Below are 23,926 nucleotides of genomic sequence, written 5' to 3' on the forward strand. Positions count from 1 at the left end.
TTTTATGCTGTCATCTCTCCTCCTTTCTCACCTTTCAACCTCTTCTTGCTAATTGACATTATTTGGGTCCTAAGCAGGTTTGAGTGGATGTTATGTACATACATGGGGTTAACACAAGTATTCATTTAATCATTGTTTTACACATTAAGTATTTATTTGTTTAATCAACAGATATTTACTGAGCATCTTCTCTTTGCTGGGTACCCTGTTAGGTACTGGGATTACAATAATGCAGAGACAAATTTGGCCCTTGTACAAATGAGACTTACAGTCTAGTGGGAATAAAATACTGTATTTGTTGTTTTGAGATGAATTTGAAATGACTAAAATTTTATAACTAAATTAAGTTACTCTGCTTATTTATGGGCTTTTTTTTTTTTCCTTTTACAGATTGTTAAGAATTTATATGAAAAAATAGTCCCCATTCCTCCCTGTTGTACATTTTTCGGTATTCAGAGTGTGCTATTGAATACTCAACCCTTTACAGTATGTTCTTGTTTGCATTTGTGATTTCAAACAGTAAAAATGCTCTCCATATGCTGCTGTATACTTTAGGGTAGAATCAAAAGAGCTCTTTGGAAGACAGAAGGTTTCTGAGAGTCACGGGACTCATGAGAAACCCTGGCACATTCACTTGTGTTGCAAAGTTCCTATATAAAATATATTGTATGTAGTTCCTGACTGTAGCCTTTTACAGAAACATAATTGTAGAGTTTCGTATACCAACTTCGAATCCATTTTTGTTGTTACTGCTTTTATCGCCTTTAACTAAAATTGTTTGTTTCAATGACAGACCAAGCTTGTGGTTTCCTAGATTGCTTTTCACTTGCTGGCAAGGGCTCGCGAAGCAGACCTACAAGAGCCATGTTAAAAACACTTGGAAAAAAAAGGTAGTCAGAGGAACAAGGAAAATGCTGTTTCTACTTCATCACCTCTAGTGCACACAGTCATTTCTCTGAAATTCCTCTGGACCCCTAACAGGCCTTCTAGCTTTGGCAATGACCACTGTATCTGTAGCCTCAGAAAAAAGCAAAATGGTGAACTTTGGTCTTTGGTGTTAATTGGGAACCAAGAGAATTCAGTAAACTTTTAACCTTTATGTAAAAGCCATTTGCTCTTTTTTTCTCTTTGTTTTCCTTTATTGTTTTTAATATTATTTCTGGTTTCATAATATACCTCTGATTTCATAGACTACATTTCAAATCTAAATGTATACCTTTGTATTTTTCTTAATATAAAGCACTGGATCTTAAATAAATATTAGCTTTTATACTTAGAAATAAGAAAAAAAGGAATTTTGAAGTTTAAAGTTTCTATTGAAATGGAGCAAATTTGCTAGGCAACCCCCGCCCCCACGCACACACGCACACACAGACACACATGCACCCACATGTGCATGAAATAGGAAAATAGTATAGTCTCTTTGGTTCCCTCTTTGCCTCCTTGTTACTGCCTACTTTTCCCCTTTCTTCTTTTTCACTCCTCCTTATGGCCCATCTAAGCACATTTTGTTAAGTCATTTGTCTTCTCCATGTTTGTTGTCAAAACACACACGGTGAAATGGATGCATATATCCAAATGTTAACAAATGGATAAATTAAAATGCTTATATAATACTCTGAAGATTGTAGCAAGAGAGAAGACTGCATACCTGCTTAAGATGAGAAATCACTGTGTATTTCTACAGCTTCCAGATCCTCTTTTTTTTTTTAAACAAGGAGAAAGAACTTCCCTGCTCCTCACCAATGGCAAAGTGTCTGAAGTCACTGAGTACTCACTAATTCCTTTGGCCACTCACATATTTCCTGTCATTCTCCTAGAATTAAATTTCTGGTTCTCCAGTGTTGTTCCATTGGTTCTCCTCTCAGTTGCACTTCTTGGAAGGCAGATTGCTTTAACATGCTTTGCTGTCATGTACTCTAAACATGCTTGATGGGATGTGTGAAATCAGGTTATTATAATAATTTTTCTGTTCTTTGATGCTCAAATCCATTCTAATTGGTAGCAGATGTTCTCTTGTAGGTCCTTGTAGAATTTTATTTATTTATTTTTTTTGAGACGGAGTCTCGCTCTGTCTCCCAGGCTGGAATGCAGTGGCGGGATCTCAGCTCACTGCAAGCTCCGCCTCCCGGATTCACGCCATACTCCTGCCTCAGCCTCCCAAGTAGCTGGGAGGACAGGCGCCTGCCACCTCGCCCGGCTACTTTTTTGTAGTTTTTAGTAGAGATGGGGTTTCACCGTGTTAGCCAGGATAGTCTTAATCTCCTGACCTCGTGATCCGCCCGTCTCGGCCTCCCAAAGTGCTGGGATTACAGGCTTGAGCCACCGCGCCCGGCCCAGAATTTTAAAATATTCTTGGGAAATACTAATAGATATTATAAATACTTTTTCTGAATCAGCCTTATTGAGGGCAGAAAAAAGAATGAGGGATCAAATTATTTCCAGATTCTCCAATTTGTATGGTGAAACTCAAGGGAGTCTTTTCTCTTTACTTGCTTTCTTTTTATTCACTATAAAATATTCCTGACTGTCACAGATGCAAAACACCTACAAATAAATGAAACTTGTGCAATATTCTGTTTTTCCCTTAGCATGAAAGTTTTCCAACTTTGGCTTACATAAAAATCCATTTTCTTTTCTGTAATGATGCTTCCCCCAAATACAAAGAAGATACCTACAGTGGGTATTTGTCTTTTTTTTTTCCTGGTTGCCTTACATATGATTTCTCTTCCCTTGTTTGGGAAGTTCCCCAGTTTGTGAATCTTAGCAGGATTTAGAGCTTGCCTCTCATCACTCAATCTAGGAAGTACCACTATTCAGTATCCCAGCCACTTGGCTACAGGACATGTGCTAGACCTAGCCTATCAGGCATACCCACTCTGTACTAATGGACAGACCACAGAGAATGGGTGATGGTCCACTCAGTGTGTGCAGTGTGTGCAGAAACATCAGTTTACTGAAGTGGTAGTGGCAGCAGTTCCAGCAGTCGCATCCTGTCTCTGCTCCTGATGTTGGTGTAGTTAGCTCAGCTAGCTAACTGAGTGGTCCAGTGGAAGGAGCAGCCTTAAATTCTATGGCATGATTTTGGTTGTGATTGGGTGGTCTACTGTTTGTTGTTCCTGATTGTTTTCCAGTACCTTCCATAGCCTTCTCAGTGATTATGTGGGAATATCCACCATCGTTTCAATTAATTCAATTTCTGCTTAAAGCAGCCAGTCTTAGTTTTGTTATTTCTGTTGTTTGCAAGTAAGAACCCAGATTGATAGGGAGTTTGAAACCAGGAATGGTTCTGGGAAATAGAACCACAGAAAAATTGGGGGAAGCTGGGATTGGTTGTCTGGGTTAGTTGGAGCTGAAGGTAGTGAAAAATCCAGCTGCATAAGGGAGAAGACTGACACCCCATAACATTTAGTGGAAAATTAGCAAATAAATCATCTGTGAACTTCTAGAATGAGTTGCTAATTGAAAGAAAACGTTTTGGGAACCAAGTAGGAATTTCCATGCAACAATTGCATAGGAATGAGGACTTGAAAAACTGGGCTGGTGTGATGGCTGCATGTAACGGTGGCAGACAGCTTAAAGAAAGGAAACATAAGCTCAAATTCCTAAATTTTCTTACCTAAGGATGGCTTGAAAAATAGGGACTTTCTATGAGCACACTAAAAGAATCTCTTTTGTAATTCAGGGTTAAAAAATCAAAAGCCAAATGCAGTAATGCAAGTTGTCAACTAAGGATGTCATTTGAATTCACAGCTAGATCCCTTATTTTGGTATTTGGTTTGGGTATTTAGAGAAAAAGTGGGATTCTGAGAACTCGAATAGGGGATATGGTAGGATTTGGTGAATTCAGGGCACCCTGAATCCCTAAAGTCCATCAAGCCACCCTTGCCAGTTGGAGCAGCCCTGTGGCCTTCTCTGATGAGGCTATTCGTGTCTTGATGGAGTTTTCTGCTCTCTGAAGGAGTTGCATTACAAAGGCAGGTCAGTTCTCCTTCTGCCCGACTCCCAGATGTATAACTAAACATAGATCCTAGAATACCTCAAAACACCAACGACAAAGTCAAAGGTAGGAGGTGATAGCTTATGGTGCTAAAAAGTTGCAAGACTTTCCCAACTGATACTGAAAAATATTCTGGGGGAATATGTATAATAGTGGATTTTGAAAGTTTTAGGTCAAATAGAGAAAAATGCCACTTTAGATGGGTTGAATTTATTGCTATAAGAGCATTTCAACAGAGGTTCTGAATTCAGTGTACTAGCAGAAATAGATGGCATTGGTCTATTTATGTTTTCTTGACTGGTTGACCACAACTTGGATTGTGGTACCAATGAGCTGCTAGAAATTCTGTCATGTAGTACTATGAGAGCAAGCAATCCAAGCACTTAGGGAGATAGGATTGTTGGAGGGGATATATCATGGGTATGGAGATCTGTATTCCAACTGTTTTCCTTGAGAGGGTCCTGATGAGATGCTCTGCAACAAGAGCCTAACAGATACTACTGGCCTCATTGGAAAAAAAAAATTTGGCTGTTCTCTGTAGACCTCTGATGCTTGTGAAGTATGGTACCGTTGAAATGGGATTCCTTGGTCTTACTAGGGATATTAGGATCCTGGGGTAATAGAGCTTAAGCAGCGGCATCTTACCATCAGAAGGCAAGGTAGGTAGGCAGCATGGCTTCCATAATGGGCAGCAGGATGGGTATTTAATCAGGATGACCAGGCGTCTTTGGGAATAGCTATTGATAATGGGATTCCTGTGACTGAAATGGATAGGTGCTTAGCTATGCCACTTGATTTTTACAACCAAAAAACTCTGGGTCTTCTGGCAAACGGAGGCTTGATTTAAGCTGTTACAATAGGAAATCATCACCCCTCATCTGATTATTCCCAGACAGGTCAGTTCATAAGCCCAGCATCCCTTACATGGAACCAAGGTCAAGAACTTGCTAGATCTGGCCCTTTGAAAGAGACCTGAGTGTACTTACTAGAGTAACTGGGGAAATGGAAATATGGAGACCTTACAGAGATTACTGGAACATGTGTCCTATTCAGAATACAGTCTCTAGCAACTCAACACATGCCTTGATCTTTGGTATGCATTTATCTATCTGGCGAATGCTTTTTCTTTCTTTCTTTTTTTTTTTTTGAGACAGAGTCTCTCTCTGTCACCAGGCTGGAGTGCAGTGGCGTGATCTCAGCTCACTGCAACCTCCAACTCCCTGGTTCAAGCAATTCTCCTGCCTCAGCCTCCCGAGTAGCTGGGATTACAGGCATGCACCACCATGCCCAACTAATTTTTGTATTTTTAGTAGAGAGGGGGGTCTCACTGTGTTGGCCAGGATGGCCTCGATCTTCCGACCTTGTGGTCCGCCTGCTTCGGCTTCCCAAAGTGCTAGGATTACAGGTGTGAGCCACTGCGCTCACCCCAAATGCTTTTTTACTAAAGGCACATAAGCAGAGAATGAACAGTTTGCTTGTACCTCATAGGGGCAGCAGAATAACTTCATTGCCTTGCTTTTAGGCTTCTATCTTCTTTTTGGCTCTATGTTACCATTTTGTCTGCAAGGTTGTCACACAGGGTACCATGTTAGTCTGATACATTGTGACATCATGCTCATAGGATCCTGGGAGTAAGATACATTAGGCACCACTGATGTCTTGGTGTAAGATGCACATGTACTAGTGGGAAGGAGACATGGCATCCACATGACAGTGAAGCTTCATTCTCACCATTTTCACAGTAATGATCACTGTGTTTTAGATACTTTATTTTATTCTGAGAAGTAGCTCAAAACAAGTCACATGCTAGTGTGCGGATGACAATGAAGAAAGGGGAATATGGTTTGAGAAAGTTACAGTTCTTGGCCAAAAAATGAAATTGCTGGATAAATCAAAGTAGAAAGTTACATTGACAAATAGGGCTGATTTATGAGATGTATAATATGCTCTATCCAGGTGTTGCCAGGTGAAGAGTGTTCAGCTGTGCTATACACTGCTGAGAGGTCTGGTAAGATGGAGACTGAGAATTAACTGCTGCTGTAGAAATGTGCAAGCATTGGTGCCATAGACAAGAGCAGTTTTAACGGAATGGTGGACTAAACCCTGTTGGGGTTGAGTTTAAGAGACAATAGAAGGAGAGGGATTTGGTGATAGTAAGACTTATTTTAAGAAATTTTATTGTAAAGAAAGTAAGAGAAATGCAGTGGTGGGTAGAGAGAGGAACAGGATCAAAAGAGGGCTTTTCCTTAATATTGGAGAATAGCAGCTTTTTGTATGCTCATGGGAAAAATCCAGTAGAGAGGGGGAAAGTGGTAACGCAAAAGAGAGTGGGGAGATTGCCACAGCAATGACCTTGAGTAGGCAAGACGAGGTGGTCTCTAGTGTTCAGGTAGAGGGGCCAGCCATCGAGAGGGGCACAGGGAGTCTGTCTAGTGACATGAGGGATGGTGGGGCACTTGGTACAGGTGCTGGTAGATGGGTGGTGGAGCTTGTGGAAGAACTGAGGGCGTATATGTAAGTTTCCGTATCTGCAAATCTGGAGGTTGTGAGAATCTTTCGATCTTTTAGGAATGTTGTTGGTTTACTCTGCTGTTGGAGTTTTTTCACCTATTGTCCAGTATGTATGGAAGCAAAGTCTGGTGTTTCAGTTTACATGAAGATTATATAATCAGCATCTATTACAACATTTTAATATATGGCACTTAAATATGAACTGTAGGTTGAAATAGATTAATAGTATGTGATGGCTTCAGTTTTGAAACAGAATGTTTAAATCCCTAATGAATCTTCAAATTTATATATTTATTCAATTAGCTATGTCTAAAGATTTTTCTCTCCACTGGCTTCACAGTTCATATTGCAAGTTTTAATGTAGAAGTTATAATACAGTAATTATAGCATGCGTTAATAGGTACATGGTAATTTATAAATGCAAAATTGATTTTAACAGGTCAGTCATGAAGAAGTCACCTGGCTTAATTAACTGGTGAATTCAGTTAAGTAATGCATTTTACGAATTAAAAAAAACTAGATTAAGTTAATTAATTGTTTGGACATTTAAAAAGTATAGCCAGGCCGAGTGCAGTGGCTCACGCCTGTAATCCCAGCACTTTGGGAGGCTGAGGCAGGCAGATCACGAGGTCAGGAGATCAAGACCATCCTGGCCACCATGGTGAAACCCTGTCTCTACTAAAAATACAAAAATTAGCTGGGCGCAGTGGTGCGTGCCTATAGTCCCAGCTACCTGGGAGGCTGAGGCAGGAGAATGGTTGAACTCAGGAGGTGGAGGTTGTAGTGAGCTGAGATCGCACCACTGCACTCCAGCCTGGCGATAGCGAGATTTCGTCCCAAAAAAAAAAAAAAAAAAAAAAGTATAGCCTATGTGGGGAAGATTTTGGACATTAAAAATGATAATTATAGGAGTGAAATTTATATCTAGCAAAGGGAAGCACAATAATGAATCCACATGTCTGTGTTTTTGTTTTTGTACTCCTTGTATTTTGGCCTATTACCCTTCAATTAATTCTTATTCCCCGATTTGAGAGAAATTGTGTTTTTGCCTTGCCTACTTGAAATTAAGACATTAATTTGAAATTAGATGAAAAGGAAATAAAGGCTGTTTATTATTTTGTCTGACTTCCAAAGACAGTTATTTATTTATTTATTTATTTATTTTTGAGACAGAGTCTCACTCTCTCACCAGGCTGGAGTGCAGTGGTCGATCTTTGCTCACTGCAACCTCTGACTTTCTGGTTCAAGCGATTCTCCCACCTCAGCCTCCTGAGTAGCTGGGATTACAGGCGTGCACCACCACGCCCAGCTAATTTTTGTATTTTTAGTAGACACAGGGGTTCACCATGTTGACCAGGATGGTCTTGATCTCATGACCTCATGATTCTCCCTCCTTGGCCTCCCAAAGTGCTGGGATTACAGGCGTGAGCCACCACGCCTGGCCAAGACAGTTATTTCTGTATTACAAAATCAGAAGTTGCCAGGCATGGTGGCTCACGCCTGAAATCCCAGCACTTTGCGAGGCTGAGGTGGGAGGATTGCTTGAGCTCAGGAGTTCAAGAGCAGCTTGGGCAACATGGCAAAACCCCATCTCTACAAAAAAAATTAAAAAATTAGCTGGGCATGGTGGTGCGTATCTGTAGTCCCAGCTACTTGGGAGGCTAGGTGGGAGAATAGCTTGAGCCCAGCAGGTGGAGGTTGTAGGGAGCCAAGACTGAGCCACTGCACTCCAGCCTGGGTGACAGAGCCGGACCCTGTCTCAACAACAACAACAACAACAAAGAAAATCAGAAGGTATAAAAATTAGAATATTTAAAAAATTTTTTCAGCCAAAATGTTTTAGCATATTTAATTAGGCGACATTTCCAACAACCACCACATTGAACATCTATTGTACTTACCAGTCTTTATATAATGCATAATTCCATTCTAAATAAGTGACTCAGCACCACCATCTAGTGCAGAGGCCAGAGCTTGTGCCAGCTCATTGGAAATCAAAGGAGAAAATACTAACATGACATGATTAGAAAATGTTCACATGAAAGGTGGGGCCTCTCTTTTGGTTGCTGATTCAAAATATTTATTTACTAATAAAGTAAATAAGGAGAGCTTTCCCTGTAAATACTGATGAATAGAAATGGTTTTCTGCCATGTTTGTGAGGCTTTCTATTAATATATATGTACTTGAGTAAGTTTCTATAATTAAACCTAACCACAATCAAAGACTGTGATTATTATTCAGTTCTATTTTCACAGCAGACCAAATTAAACCTCTATGTCAGACTTGTAGTGACTATCACAGCAACAGGCCCAGAATGCAGGCTTTTTCTTGCGCTTGGGAATTTTATAAATCTGAAGCATTTTTTCCATGGTGAGTGGACATGAAGTTTGGGAAGATTTACTTCGCCTCTGCCCATAGGTGGGGTGAGTCATTGCCTGTACAGGGTGAAATGGAGAATACTTTCAGCACCCTTCCTTTCAACCAGTTTGTCTGTCTGTCTGCACGTGCTGGGATCTGAGGTTTCTCGCATTAGGGAGCTAGCTCTTCAGGAGTTAAAGCATTGCTATCTGCTGTGCCCAGATCATAAACAAAGGTTCATCAATTGATTAAACCATTGTCATCCAAAGTCATGTGGGGAGTGCAGGCTCTGGAGGGAACAAGATATAGGGGAGAGACGAGGAGTTGGGCCTAGGATGGGCCATGGCGTAGGACCACTGGTCGGTAAGGGGACAGACTAAGAGCACTGAGTTTTTAGGGGTGCGATGTCACTGCAGAGGGTAGAGGAGCACCCAAAGAAAGCGTCATGTTGTCAACGAAGTTTTGCCACATTTGCATCTTGTACCAAGGCTCTGTGCTAGGTATGGGAACACAGAGATGAGGAGGATCAGGTCCCAGCCCGAGGAACTTACATCCAGCAGGGAAAGTAGATGCAGAGGGTACTGGGATGGCACAGCCTGATGCCACAGGTGTGGGAGACACAGAGGGCAGCCGCCACCCACTGGTGAGGGCTTATTTATAGATTTGCCTCAGATTTATGAGTTGAAAGGGGCTCCCCTTACTAGGCTGCTCTGTGGTGTCACATTTTCAGATGCCGGATAGAGTGTGGAGGGGGCGTGTTACGGTACCATGCTGCTGCCAGGTGCTCCCCCTTGAAAAAGGAGTTTATCCAACTCTTCTAAGCATCTGTCTGAAGGCAGTTAGTATGAAGAGGCTCTAACTTTATAGTCTGGCTTCATTTTTTTAATTAGTTCTGGGCCCTGGACTATTCAATTTCTCTGAGGCTTAGTTTCCTTATTTGTTCAGTGTGGAGAATGATTTTCCAATTTTCCCCACTAGGTAGTTGGAAGAGGTAAATGGAATAAATACTGTATGTGGAAACTCCTGGTGCATAGTAGATAGTCCAGGGCTATCAGTCCTGTTCACTCCATGCCCCACCCCCAGTGCTGACTAATGACCTGGGCTGGTCTGGACACCCACCTATTGTGGGACCCGCTGACAGGGAGGGAGGTGGATGATTCATCTCCTCTCTCTCTTAAAGCCTGTTGCTCTGTGTGAAAGGGAAGCTATTTAAATGCATCATTTAAGAGAGGATATGCATAAGGCTATTTAGATTCTTCTGAATTTGGATTCAGTTCACTACACAGCTTTTTTTTTGTTTTGCTCTCTAGATAATTTAACTTTCATAATTTGGATCATAGCACAACTTGGAACTTCTTATTCACAATATATTATCCTTATTCTCAGCAGTAGCATGATTTCACGTTCAGATTGGCAAACGTAAAAGGACAGTTCACTGAGCAAATATATTAATATGGAGCTTTATGTTTATGTAATGACGTTGGGCTTTGTGTGCTCTGCAGAATGTACAGGGGTAATTAGATATTTCAGATACGTGTCTAGACAGGGCAGAGCTTCAGGAGCACTTGCTCAACCCTGGGAAATGCTGCAAGTCACCCGTTTGTGACCAGAGAAAGCTCTCTGTGGTTAACAAGTTAAATGTGAAGTTAACTGTATGGCACTAGATTTCTAGCCAAGAGGAAAATGACATCTGATGAAATTTGTCAGGACTGACCATTTGTAGAACCAGACGAGGCCTAACTTTGCCCCGTGTGGCCTGATTTGAGGGTGCTCAAAGTGGTATCTTTCAAATATCTTTCTGCCATCCAGCTATGGGGCTTGGATTCCATTCTTAGAATCACCTCTTCAGGTTAAGTCATTCTGATTCAACAAGGCTCTTGTAAAATGTGAGTTTGTTCCTTGAGAGAGTTGTACATTGACCTAGACTGCTTAGACTCAGGGACAGTAGTGAGGAAGCACACCTCAGGATTTGATGTGAGGGCAATAGGAAACGAATAAACATTTGAAATAGAGTTTGCTTCCTGGGGAGGGTGTGCACAGGTGGAGAGGGCTGAGGGGCAGCCTGAGGAACAAGGGAAAAACTGACTAATGGGGCACGTGCCCCTGTGCGTGGAGCATGGGATGAACCTGGCTTAACTTCAGCCCTGTGCTTTACAAGACTCACGTGGCGCCCTGACGGGGATTATTTTAACCAAATGTAAAAGTATCTAGAAGCCAGCCCCTTTCTGGTTACTTTGTGGTTACTACATACGGTACTTTGTGATGCTGAAGACTTATTAGTGTCAGCCTTGAAGTATAAACCTTCTGATGGCAATGATAGAGAATCACATGCCAACCTTTCCCTCTTGGGTGCCCTCTCCCAGCATCTCACAGCCTCTGTAGCACCCCCTCCACGGCCCCATGAATCTACAAGAGTACACATGACAGCTTACTCCTTGTGAATTGTTAGTTGTGAGATCGTCCATAAAGCTCCATTCCTGGTATCTGAGAGAGATCTTCAAAAGTAGGGGCCAGTTGTACTTGGAACGTACAGGCTTCAGCGTACAGCTGCTGAGAGAGGCCATCTGGCTGCTGCTGCTGCTGCTGCCAGCTTCCAGACGGAAGCTGAGATTTGCTATTGATGTTCCAGCATTGATCGAACTCCTGTCTCGTCTGCATCAGGCATGGTCCTTGCAGCTTCACGCAGGTATTTAATACTATTGCAAATTGTTACTTGTTAGTGTTCCTCCCAACTAGTTGTTTGGAGTCAGCTAGTTGTTAGTATTTCTACTCTACTGATTAGAAATCTGAGACTTTGAAAGGTTAAGTCATTTGCCCAATACCAGACAGCTGGGGAGTGAGAGCGCTGGAGTCTAAACCGAGAAATGTCAGCCTCTCCCTGCTACTCTCTGCTGTTGGTGAGGGTATTTCGTCTCCCTCTGGGGCTTTCTATTGCTTTCAGAGAGAGAGTGTGTAAGCTTAAGGAACACTTAACTTGAGAGGCTTTCCCAAATGGAGTAGAAAATGCCACGAGGAAATAAAGATAGGTGCTGGGGATGCGTCTAAGATGTGAAGGAATGTCACACATGTGCATAGCTCACCTTGCACGTCATTTTGATTCCTTGGTGGCTTTTAGGGTCTTCTCCTGCTTCACTCCTTTTAGCCCCCTGGCGTGGTCTTACACTCTGCCCGTCCAGAATGAAAGCAGGCCTCCTACGTCTTTGCAGTGGACATGCCTTGGCACTGAACAACATGCAGTGACCTCTTTTATACCCCATACTTGTCATTCTTTCTGTTTATCTCGACACTCCAACCTAAGCCGTGACCTTGGCTTTCTCCCTCGGCTCCAATTCATATTCTCCCTCTAGTGGTGCTGCCTCTGGCTGCCCTGGGCAAATTCTAGGCCTCCAAAGGATTTTTCTCCTTTGACTCTGCCTTCTTGGACAGTACTCTGCTGCTCTGGTCCCAGCTACGCTAGTAGAAACCAGCTGTTAAGCCATGAGCCCCAAGGATTCTGAAGCATCACTTTGCCTCCTATCCCCTATGGCGTTGACAGTGCTGGCCATAACCCTGAACCTGCACCCATCCAGCGCCAGCATGTGAGCGTTGTTGACAGTCTGCAGAGGCTGGTTGGAGCTGCTGACCCTGTGCTTCCAGGCCCACTCTGTTTGGTTCGAGGTGCCCCCTTCAGAGTCCTGCCTAGCCCTGACTTGGAAGCTGTTGCTTATTGCGAATGTCTCAGTGTGGAGCAGCGGGGCCTGAGGCAAAAGTGTATATGCTGCCACTTCATTAGCGAAAGCATCACCAGAGAAGCAGAAGTGGGGAACAAGAGAAGTGAAGCAAAGAAAGTGAGTAAGTATAAGAGCTGTATCACTGACCTGACTACTGCTTGCTAGCAAGTACAGCTGATTGTTTGATCTTGTGGGACATATTCAGAGAAATGCCATGTGGGTGACTGCATTTCAGGGAGTGCTTCCAGGGGGGAAAGTAACTCCTTCACTGCGTACCCTCTCGCCTTGGTCAAAGTCTGCCCCAAGGGGCATGAATTATCTTGCGCTTGTGGTTTGTGCAAGCCTAGAAGTGGCCAGCTGATCATCCCACACCTTATTAGCAACTTACACCTCATCAGCAATAGACAAGAAATCCTGGGAAGGAGCCAAGAGGGGCTTGATGTGCCCATGGGTCACTTGAGGGGCCATGGCAGTGGCATCAGAAGTGACATCCAGGTCTACACCTGTGAGAGCAGCACAGGCCATGTTAGATCTGCTCAGCCCGGCAGCAGGCAAGTGTTCAGCCCAGCGGCAGGCAGGTGCACAGGTCTGGGTGATTGGTAATCTGAATCCAGTGATATTGAGCAGCGTAATGTCAGTGAAGCTTGGCTGTTTGACTCGTGTATGCTGCTGAGAAACTTCTTCGCCATGTAAGGAAATACTCGGTTTTGCAGTTCCCGGGGGTTGAACATCTTTTTGAGGGGTCTCTCTCATATGGGTGGGGACTAGCTGAGTGTTCTCTCTGATTGCGGTGAGGGAGCAGGGTCCAGATAGTGCTACACTAGTGAGATGCTTCTCACAATAAGAGGCAGAGGAGCTGCTGGTGATCGTGGCACTGATCATGTATTAAGGGCCCACGTCTCTGGAAAGCAGAAGTACTGGTAGTCACAACCTGAAGCCTTGTCTGACTGTATTCATCCATTTTCACACTGCTGTAAAAATACTACCTGAGACGGGGTAATTTATAAAGAAAAGATGTTTAATTGACTCCCAGTTCCGAATGGCTGGGGAGGCCTTAGGAAACTTAGGATCGTGGCGGAAGGCAGAGGGGAAGCAAGGCACATCTTACATGGCAGCAGGCAAGAGAGAGAGCACACAGGGGAAACTGTCACTTTTAAAACCATCAGATCTCGTGAGAACCTTCTCACTCACAAGAACAGCATGGAGGAAACTGCCCTTCTATTCCAATCACCTCCCACTAGATCCCTCCCTCAACACATGAGGATTACAATTTGAGATAAGATTTGGGTGGGGACACAGAGCCAAACCATATCACTGACCTATGCGCAGGCCGTGTGAGGCCAGGTGTTACCTTCCAGGCCATGCCACATCTCCACCTTGTTTCAGCACCAGTACAAGGTGGAGGGTGTTACATACACTCCCCTGACCTGACCTTAAACCCTGTTTGGGAAGATTCTTTACAGACCACAGAACCTCCATCTTCAGGTCAGCCCAACACAGAAGACACGTGTTGAAGATCCCAGAGACAGAGTTCTGAGGATACCTTCTCTACAGTTGTGAAGTTTAGATGATATCAAGCAAAGTATTTAAAGTTCTAGAGACCCCTGTGGGCATATGTAAGTTCTTTAGGTTTCATTTATACCAGATTTCTCCAATGTGACTCATCTATCAGCTGATTTCCTGCAAGAGGGTGAGGGTTAATCTGGATCCATTGGAGGTTCAGGTATTTAAATAGCTAATGGCCTTCTTGACTGCTGACCCCATCACAACCTTCCTTGACCCACTTATCCCTACACAGTAAAAATAGGCATCATCAAACTGAGAGTACAGAAGGCCTTCACCCGTGCAAATGATACTCATAACTATTAATGGCCAGTAAACAGTCTTGCAAAGCAGTGGGAGCTTGGTGCTGTAAAGTAACAGACTGGATCTACATCCCGGAGTAGGGGGTGGAGGAAATTCCAGTTCCCTTGGACCATGAGAACTACTCAATCAGGGGCCTCTTTTTAGGCTTGTTATTCAAATCTGTGCACCTCATCTCCTGACCAGGCTTTTTTAGCTGGGAGTTCGGGGCAGGGGTGCCAGGCCCCCTCCAGCTGTAGAGCTGGGCCCCAGACTTGTTTCGGGAAAGGAAGTGATAGACATGTGATAACAGGGCCATTCCGGCAACTTGCTCAGAACAAAGGGCATCTGATCCAAGTGGACTTGCTGTCTCTACTGCTAGAAAACAGCTACTGTTGGCAATCCTCAAATGATAATTGTCCCACAAAATGAAAATGTAAGAGTCCATTTTCACCAGTCACCCTGTTAGAGAGCACAGTTAGAAAGCACAGTCACCCTGTTAGAAAGCACAGTCTGGCTCTCCTACCAAGCACCTCCACACTCTTCTGCTTATGTCCCCAGCAAGCCATGTTTCTAGCCCTTTTTCAAATAGTAGGACTTGAGAATCCTACCTCTAGCTTCTAGCTCCCTCGATCCATGCTCATCCCTAACTTACACATAGGGGTCTTGCTGGCAGCCCACCTCCTTCGTTCTGGTACATAGAAACAGAAAGCCTGGATCCTTGAAGCCTGGGCACCTGGGCCACACAATAAGAGCCATCACAGACTGCCCAGGGCCACGACAGCCTCTCACCAGGCAAACCCATAAGGCAAGCCCTGCCTCACCCAGCTGTTTGGGGAAGATGGGTAGCCTAGGCATGGGTGGGGTCTGATTCTGCACAGTGACTTTGCCATGCCAGGCCCCACATAAAAAGGGCTTCCCACACCACCACAGCGTTCACGACCTCGCTTCAGAGCTGTTTGCCTTGACCTACTTCACACTTAGTATTATCCTGTCCACTGAGCCTCCTGGCTGCTGACCTGGGGGCTGACTCACTTTCCTGTTTACAGCCTTGCCTCAACCCTCACTCTTGATGGTGGTTTACATAGTTTCTCTGGCAATGATATTTGCTTCCTTTTTGACTAGAGTTCAGATTCTCTTCTGGCCAGACAGCCTCTGACTATTCTGGTGAAAAATACACCAGATTGTCCCTGGCCCCCAGGACCCTTTGTCCTTGGTGTGGCCTCCTAAGAGCAGTCTACCTGCTGGACTTGCCTTTATATGATTGGGGTAGCCCCAGTGTAAGAAAGGAAGGTGGGAGAATGGAATAGGGAGGGAAGGAGCTAGGAGAGGAAGGAAGAATAAGCCCTTTTCTCCTATGAATCCTTAGCACCGTTGATACAGACATTAAAATGAAAAAAAAAATTATTTTTCTCCGTTGATTTTTAGATGTGTTTAATCCAAAAGAGCTATAGCAAGTGTTGTGAGCCAATTGGGAGCATTCAGACTCAATAGTGCTGTTCTGTAGCCTAACTGGAGTGCCTTTATTTTTCTATGCACAGGTAGATATTTTCTGACAACTAGTTCTACATTTATATCTCAAATAACTCTTCAGTGAGTACCCAGATTTAATGAGATTGGTGAAGTTTGGAAACACTTTGATCATTAAACCTTTAGTTGACTATAGAACTAGATTAAGTGGCAGGTTCTTTCTGATGGTTACTTACTTCATAGTGATTGTAGTTCAAATATGTGACAGATTTATTTTGGAATCCCTGCTCTGTTGATACCTTCTTGTTTGGGAAATCACCTTACCCACAGCCCTGCCAAAACCTTGGGCTTGGATGGTTGTGTTTCTGTCGTGTGACCCTCAGTTCAGATATTTGGACCAGTGGTGGAGACTTGAACCTGACACAGGCAGTCCATCAACCTGGCCAGTGACCAACCAGGTTATCTTGCTTGAAAATTTAAGCAAAAGAATATAGAGAGCTAAAGTACATAGTCAGTTGTTGGTGGGTGTGGTACTCCTACGGAGTCAGTTCATAATACATAGGCAAGCTGAGGTTGAGAAAAAGCAGAAACCATTAATAAGCAGAGAAAGCGGGTTTGCAGAGAGGAGGATGCATCAGGCAGGCAGTGAGTTAAGAGATGACATAGACCGAGAAAGACAGACGGGGCACATGACTTTGGTTCCTGGTGGCTTCTCAGCTCTAGACTCCGAAAGGCTGGTCTGTACTCTTATTTCCTGCTTGTTGTTGTCCATGAAATGACTTCTTTGATCTTACAGCAAACCTCAACCCTACCACCTCTTGTTTTTGACATAAGGGTTTCTGTTCCTTGTAGCCAAAAATCCTTGACTAAAATAAACTACTGCTGAGGTGTTGCCAGCAGTGGTTGCAACAGAGAGCTATAAACTTATATCTTCGTCATTAAGCAAACGGTGGAATGTTTTTTAGTTGCTTCTTTGGAGGTAGAACTCGATGTCATTAAAATCTGTGTACATCCATATTTTCCTTGTTAATCATTTAGAACATTCTAGCTTTCCACCCTTTTCTCACTTGTGATAATGGTATTGGTTTCGTAGGGTGGGTCTTTAGGAACACTGTTTGGGGGAAATAAAAAACACCCGAAGTAAGCTTACATCAAAGGACAAGATTGCTTCTGCTGGTTTATAATGGGTAGACTTTCTGATTATCTGCACCAGGGACATAATCTTGATTGCCTTGTCAACAAAATCCATTGCCCAATTAACTGGAGATTTTTATGGCTGGAGAAACTCCGGATATATAGCATAGGAGGTGGGGCAGGGATGAGAGTGAGATAATCCACAGTCTGTGTTCCATCTCCAGCAATTACAAGTTGCATTCCTCATCAAATTTAGCTTCTACACCAAACTGGCATTTATCTGGGTGGAGATGTATAAACAGTGGGCGTCCTGGGAATGGAGCTGTGGCTGGTCTTTTTTTTTTTTTTAATGAACTCAAAGAGAGGGCACTATGTACGTTTGCATAAAACATACATACAAAAGCTAATCTGGGTAATAAAGTCCCAAGTTAAGTAAAAAAGTTTCTATATCTGATAGAATGGACAGAAAAATGAGTAGCAGTTGGGAAAAGGACGCTTGGAGGGTGGTAGAGGGAGAACTCATTTACAGTGAGTGGCAGTGTAGCTATGTGGCTAGACACTTAGCCTGTGGACCCAGACTACCTGGATTCAAATTTCAAGTCCACCATTTAGAAGCTATATGACCTTGGAGAGGTTACTTAATTTCTTGGTGCCTCAGTTTCTTCATCTACAAAGTGGAAATAACAATAGTATCTACCTCATAGCTTTATTGCAAAAATTAAAGGAATCAATACATGTAATATGCCTAGAGCAGAGTCTAGTCTGCTTAGTGATTGCTACCTACTTATTATTATTCTGTAAGACATAACCTAGTGTGCCAACCAGATCAGCAGGATGCAGCAGAACTAACACTGCATGTGTATTCTACTCTTTTTATTTTTATTTTTTTTGAGACGGAGTCTCGCTCTGTCACCCAGGCTGGAGTGCAGTGGCCAGATCTCAGCTCACTGCAAGCTCCGCCTCCCGGGTTCACGCCATTCTCCTGCCTCAGCCTCCTGAGTAGCTGGGACTACAGGCGCCCGCCACTGCGCCCGGCTAGTTTTTTATATTTTCTAGTAGAGAGGGGGTTTCACCGGGTTAGCCAGGATGGTCTTGATCTCCTGACCTCGTGATCCGCCCGTCTCAGCCTCCCAAAGTGCTGGGATTACAGGCTTGAGCCACCGCGCCCGGCCATGTGTATTCTACTCTTCTCCCCGTGAAAATCCAATAGATTTACTCTTTTACCATGAAATGTGTGTGTATTGGCTGAAACAAGAAAGAAGATTCATTAAAGAGCAACTAAAATGAAGGTGGGAAGAGAGGGGCTTTCATATACAGAGTGAGAAGAGGTTGGGTTCTGGCCTGGAAAAATGAAGACTGAGATGCACTATGTTGAGTTTTATGAAGGATAGGAATAGTATGAATAATAACTTGTTTATGGAATACTGGGAAATTAGAGCTGGCATGAAAGATGAATACTTTGAGGTGAATACTTGAACAGATGGTTACTTGACAGTGCCTGCACAGTGAGTGGTTCAGTCATGGTGCTTATTAGCTCAGAATTTTTGAGAGCAATCTGGAAAAAGGCTGTGGGTTAGATGGTTCCTTAACTATTGAAGGTAGTTAGGGATGTTTGTGATGGAGCCCTAGTTTACTTCAGTTCAGTATTTGTAAATAAATTATATTAATATAATACCTTAAAAAACGGTTTCAGCACTCTAATCATTCAGTTCTCATGATAGTCATTTACTGAGCTTTGACTGCGGGCAAGACTCTGCTGGGAATCAAAAGATGAGAAAGATGGGTCGTGCTGAAGTTTCCAGTCTGTATTGCCACCCAGAAGCACTATCATTAAATTAATTCGAGGGCGTAATGTGTTTCATTTGCTTTTACTTATATTTTGAGGTGAGAGAATGTTTAGTTATTTTGTAAGAGTTCAGGATTGATACTGTGAAGGAGCTGAATAGATAAAAGTTCTCTTCTTGCTAGTATTTTGTTTTCATATCTCTACCCAGGCTACACTCTAAAGTCAGTAGAAAAGTTTATTTTAAAATTTATTTTTATTTTTAGAGTAGTTCATAAAAAGCAATGTTAGAGTTAGAATTTGATGTAGAGATTATCTTCTAAAGTTCCTTATTTTACAGATAAAGGAGATGGGCCCCTGAGAACTCAGGTGACATGCTCAAGGCAGCAAAGCTTGGATGGAAGCCCAGGTTCTAGTCTTCTGTGTTTTCTTTCCTATCCAGCTGCTTCCCCCAGGAGGATCAGGGTAATTGTAGTCCAGCTTATTTCTGTGTACACACAAGCTGAAATGTGTAATGTTTTATCCCATAGTACCCAGAAGCAATTTACCATAAAGCCAGTAAAGATTCAGCTCAGGGCCTGTCACTTATAGGAGCTTTGGGGTGGGAAGGAGGAAGCCAGTTTGCAATCAGCAAACATTTCTATAAGCATGTCTGGTCAATGACCTAAAGAGATACTATAAGAAATGGACTCAGCCCTCCCCAAGATCCTAGTAATTTGTGATCTTTTTCACATACTAAAATAAAAGAAACTCACTTTTGTACCTAATTTTGAATTTGTAATTTTTTTTTTTTTTTTTTTAAGAAATGCCCTTCTCTTGTTCCAAGATTATATAAATTTCTGGCTCCATGAAACATGGGTCAGCTTCTGATGTCCAAACATACTATCACTTGGGAATTTCACTTAAATATTCTAAATTGTATTTCTAAGTGCATTTTTATTACAAAATTTGGGCTGGGCATGGTGGCTTACACCTATCATCCTAACAATTTGGTAGGCCGAGGTGGATGGATTACCTGAGGTCAGGAGTTCAAGACTAGCCTGACCAATATGGTAAAACCCTGTCTCCACTAAAAAAAAAAAAAAAAAAAATATATATATATATATATACACACACACACATATTTATATTTATGTATGCCAGGTGTGGTGGTGGGTGCCTGTAATCCCAGCTACTGGGGAGGCTGAGACGCGAGACTCACTTGAACCCAGGAAGCAGAGGTTGCAGTGAGCCACAATTGAGCCACTGTACTCCAGCCTGGGTGACAGAGCAAGACTCCATCTCAAAAAAAAATACATTTAAATTACTTTTATTTTTATATTTAATTTTAACTTTTGTTATAGTAATAAAGAAAAAGTTGTGTTAAAATGTTTTAAATAAAAATGGCAATCCCTTGCCTCAGCCTTCCCTACCCCTTGATATTTTCTCCAGTTAACTACTTTTAAATCTTTTATGTTTTTCTGAATTTTACTTCTGTATTATTTATTAATGACTTACTTTCTTAATTGATTAATTTTAGACATTATGTATTGGGTTGCTATAATTGTAGGCAATAATTTAACTAATAAAGTGCAAACACCCCTTGTTTCTCCTCACATTTCCCCAAAATAGTTAAGTCACAATTTTTGCTTACCTTAGTCATCAGTATTTATATTATCATTGACTGTGTAAATATTGTTCACATCAGAAGCAATTATTAGCCTATGGCATCCTTTCTCATGTAACTTTTTGTTTGTCGTAGACTTAATATATTATTATCTTAGTTTCTTCTGCCTAATTTTCTGTGTGTATGTCACTGCTTTTCCTTTTTTTTTTTGTAAAACTTTTGGTTTTTCCCAGAGTTCATAATTGCTTTGATTTTCCTTTTGCTTCATTTTCTGTGTATTTAGCCAAATATATCATCAGAACTGCCAAACATCTACCATATCAATATTACTTTTGGAAATGGTCAAGCATATTAGATAATCTGCCAATCCTCCCTCCTACCCTTTTTTCCCTAGAGACCTCCTCCTGCTCTAATATGGACTGATTTTTTTCTAGTGTCTAAAAATGACATCATAGTAAGGCTTTGATGAGGATGTTTGGTAAGGATGACACTCAGCGGGCTCTTTCTAAATCCTAGGGAATTGTCTACACATTGTAAGTAATTTTACATAAGCCAAGTGTGAAAGTGTGTTTTAGGTATCTAATGTCATAGAAGGACTTCCTTCATTTTCTCCTTGACTAGGTTTATATAGTAGAGTGAAGAGAATGCTCCTGATTCTGGATAAAGATGGATAAAGTACTTTATCTGGATGCCTGAAATGCCTAGTGACTAAAAGTAGAATTTGCTAATATATAATTCTAATCCTATTTCTTGACATACATATTAACCTTAGGGTCAGTCCCCTGAATTTTGAATTCCAAATAATTACTAAGAATATATTCCCAGACAATTTCTTATTACCCTCATGCTCATAGTGACACTTGCCACTATAAAAACTAGTTTTAATATAGGTAAGTTAAATATAATTTTAAACAATATTTTTTAAACACGGCACAAAATTGTTTTACATACTAGTATTTATTAGTTGCATTAGAAGCCTTACATAATAGTGGAGAATTAACTATACTAGTTTCAATAATAGCTTTTTATTTCAGTACTTTACATATGCAGAATATTTAGTTATTTTTTACTGTGTACTTTCAGAGTAGGCCAATAGCGTTATTTTACTTTGCTGAAGTAGAAATTAAAGTCATTGAAATTCATGATTAAGTTTTCTTATGGGAACTTCTTGTTCTCAGATAATTCATACTCCTGTAAAGGAGGATTAGTCTTTTCCTGGATAATCCACATGTAAACCATGGAAGACAGATTTTTTGGGAAGTAGACATTTTTTTTTTTCAGTGTGTTTCACTATATTTTAATCTCATTCCTTTTTGAGATTGATGCAACTCAAATGTCACGCTATTTAGCTGAAGTCTTATAGAACATGGCTCTCTACTTTCATTTGGTTTTTTAAAATTTACTTCCTGAGAATATTGCTGGAAGAAAGAAATGTTTTTAAATATTTACAGTCTTGGTTGAAACGCTCAGCCCTGGTAACCTTTACAAGCAGAGATTAAATATGTATGATGAAATCATTCTCCCCAAATGCACCGCCTCTGGAATGCCCCTGGCCTCTGCCTAGACCTGTAGCTTTGAAGCAACGACACATCTCAGGATGCACCACCCTTCACCCTTCCTTTTCTGTCTTCAGCAGTATTGTCCACTGAGAGTTGTGGACAGACAAGGGAGGGCTGAATCTCCAGGGGTAGGGGTAGTCTGCCTTGTATGCCAATTTTTTCCCCATTTAAGGAATTGGGTGGTGGTGGGGTTCATGCTGAGGGATAGGTGGGGTCAGAGAAACACCACCCAAAGATTTTGCCAGGATTATGACATTTCCCCTACAGTTTTGGATACTTTACACTGAATTATTTTTCTATTTTTATGTGTTGTATAAGGGGTTACTTGCATTTATATTGTATAACTGGATGCCTACCAAAAATATATGTGTTTACTCAGTCAATTGACTATGTAAACTTTTGGTTTGTTTCATCAGTTACAGAGCACATCGCGTCTCTCTGAAGAACAGTTAAAGTGTCTTCTGGATGAATGCATAGTTAAACAAAAATCCATCATTAAACTTTCTTCAGAAAGAGAAAATGAAGACATTGAGGATGTAACACCTATGTTCCCCCAGCTTTCCAGGTCCATCATCTCTAAATTACTAAATGAATCAGGAACAAAGGTCCAGAAAACTGAGGCAGAAGATGCAGATATGCTTGAGAGTGCAGAATGTGAAGCTTCTAAAGGCTACTATCTCACTAAAGCCTTGACTGGACATTGCATGTCAGAAGCTCTTGTCACTGAAGTAGAGGATATGAAATACCTTCAATTTTCCAAGGATGATATTATTAGTGACACAAAAGACTATTTTATGTCGAAGACTCTTGGCATTGGGAGACTGAAAAGGCCCTCCTTCTTGGATGATCCACTGTATGGTATCAGTGTGAGCCTTTCATCAGAAGACCAACATCTGAAACTCAATTCTCCAGAGAAAACAAAAGCAGGTGAGGCTTGGCAAACATGTGTTTTGCTAAATAAGTCTTAAAAGCACCTCAATATAAAGGTATTATTGTTTAAATTAGAGTAGGATAAGAAGGTATGTTTGTGAGTCACAGGTAGCATCAGTAAGAGCACGAAAACATAAAACCTATTTCCCAATGGTCTTATGAAATCATATAATTTTCATATAAGGAATAAGGAAAGGATCCAGTTTCAGCTTTCTACTTATGGCTAGCCAATTTTCCTAGCACCATTTATTAAATAGGGAATCGTTTCCCCATTTCTTGTGTTTGTCAGGTTTGTCAGGTTTGTCAAAGATCACATGGCTGTAGATGTGTAGTGTTATTTCTGAGGGCTCTGTTCTGTTCCATTGGTCTATATCTCTGTTTTGGTACCAGTACCATGCTGTTTTGGTTACTGTAGCCTTATAGTATAGTTTGAAGTCAGGTAGCATGTTGCCTCCAGCTTTATTCTTTTGGCTTAGGATTGTCTTGGCAATGTAGGGTCTTTTTTGGTTCCATATGAACTTTAAAGCAGTTTTTTCCAATTCTGTGAAGAAAGTCATTGGTAGCTTAATGGGGATGGCATTGAATCTATAACTTACCTTGGGCAGTATGGCCATTTTCACAATATTGATTCTTCATATCCATGAGCATGGTATGTTCTTCCATTTGTTTGTGTCGTCTTTTATTTCACTGAGCAGTGGTTTGTAGTTCTCCTTGAAGAGGTCCTTTACATACCTTGTAAGTTGGATTCCTAGGTATTTTATTGTCTTTGAAGCTATTGTGAATGGGAGTTCATTCATGATTTGGCTCTCTGTCTGTTACTGGTGTATAAGAATGCTTGTGATTTTTGCACATTTATTTTGTATCCTGAGACTTTGCTGAAGTTGCTTATCAGCTTAAGGAGATTTTGGGCAGTGATGATGGGGTTTTCTAAATATACAATCATGTCGTCTGCAAACAGGGACAGTTTGACTTCTTCTTTTCCTAATTGAATACCCTTTCTTTCTTTCTCTTGCCTGATTGCC

General features: G+C 41.7%; 1 protein-coding gene across 2 annotated transcripts in view; it reads left to right on the forward strand.

The window, feature by feature from the left end:
• Positions 1-23,926, forward strand: part of FSIP1 (fibrous sheath interacting protein 1) — a 199,161-nt gene that overhangs the window by 147,751 nt on the left and 27,484 nt on the right. For both annotated transcript variants that reach the window (XM_023189356.2, XM_023189357.2), the window contains exon 11: positions 22,391-22,901. In XM_023189356.2, coding sequence (XP_023045124.1) covers positions 22,391-22,901 — 511 coding nt within the window. The remainder of the gene's footprint in view (positions 1-22,390; positions 22,902-23,926) is intronic.

Source organism: Piliocolobus tephrosceles, chromosome 6 (assembly GCF_002776525.5).
Source record: "Piliocolobus tephrosceles isolate RC106 chromosome 6, ASM277652v3, whole genome shotgun sequence".
NCBI classification, from domain to species: Eukaryota; Metazoa; Chordata; class Mammalia; order Primates; family Cercopithecidae; genus Piliocolobus; species Piliocolobus tephrosceles.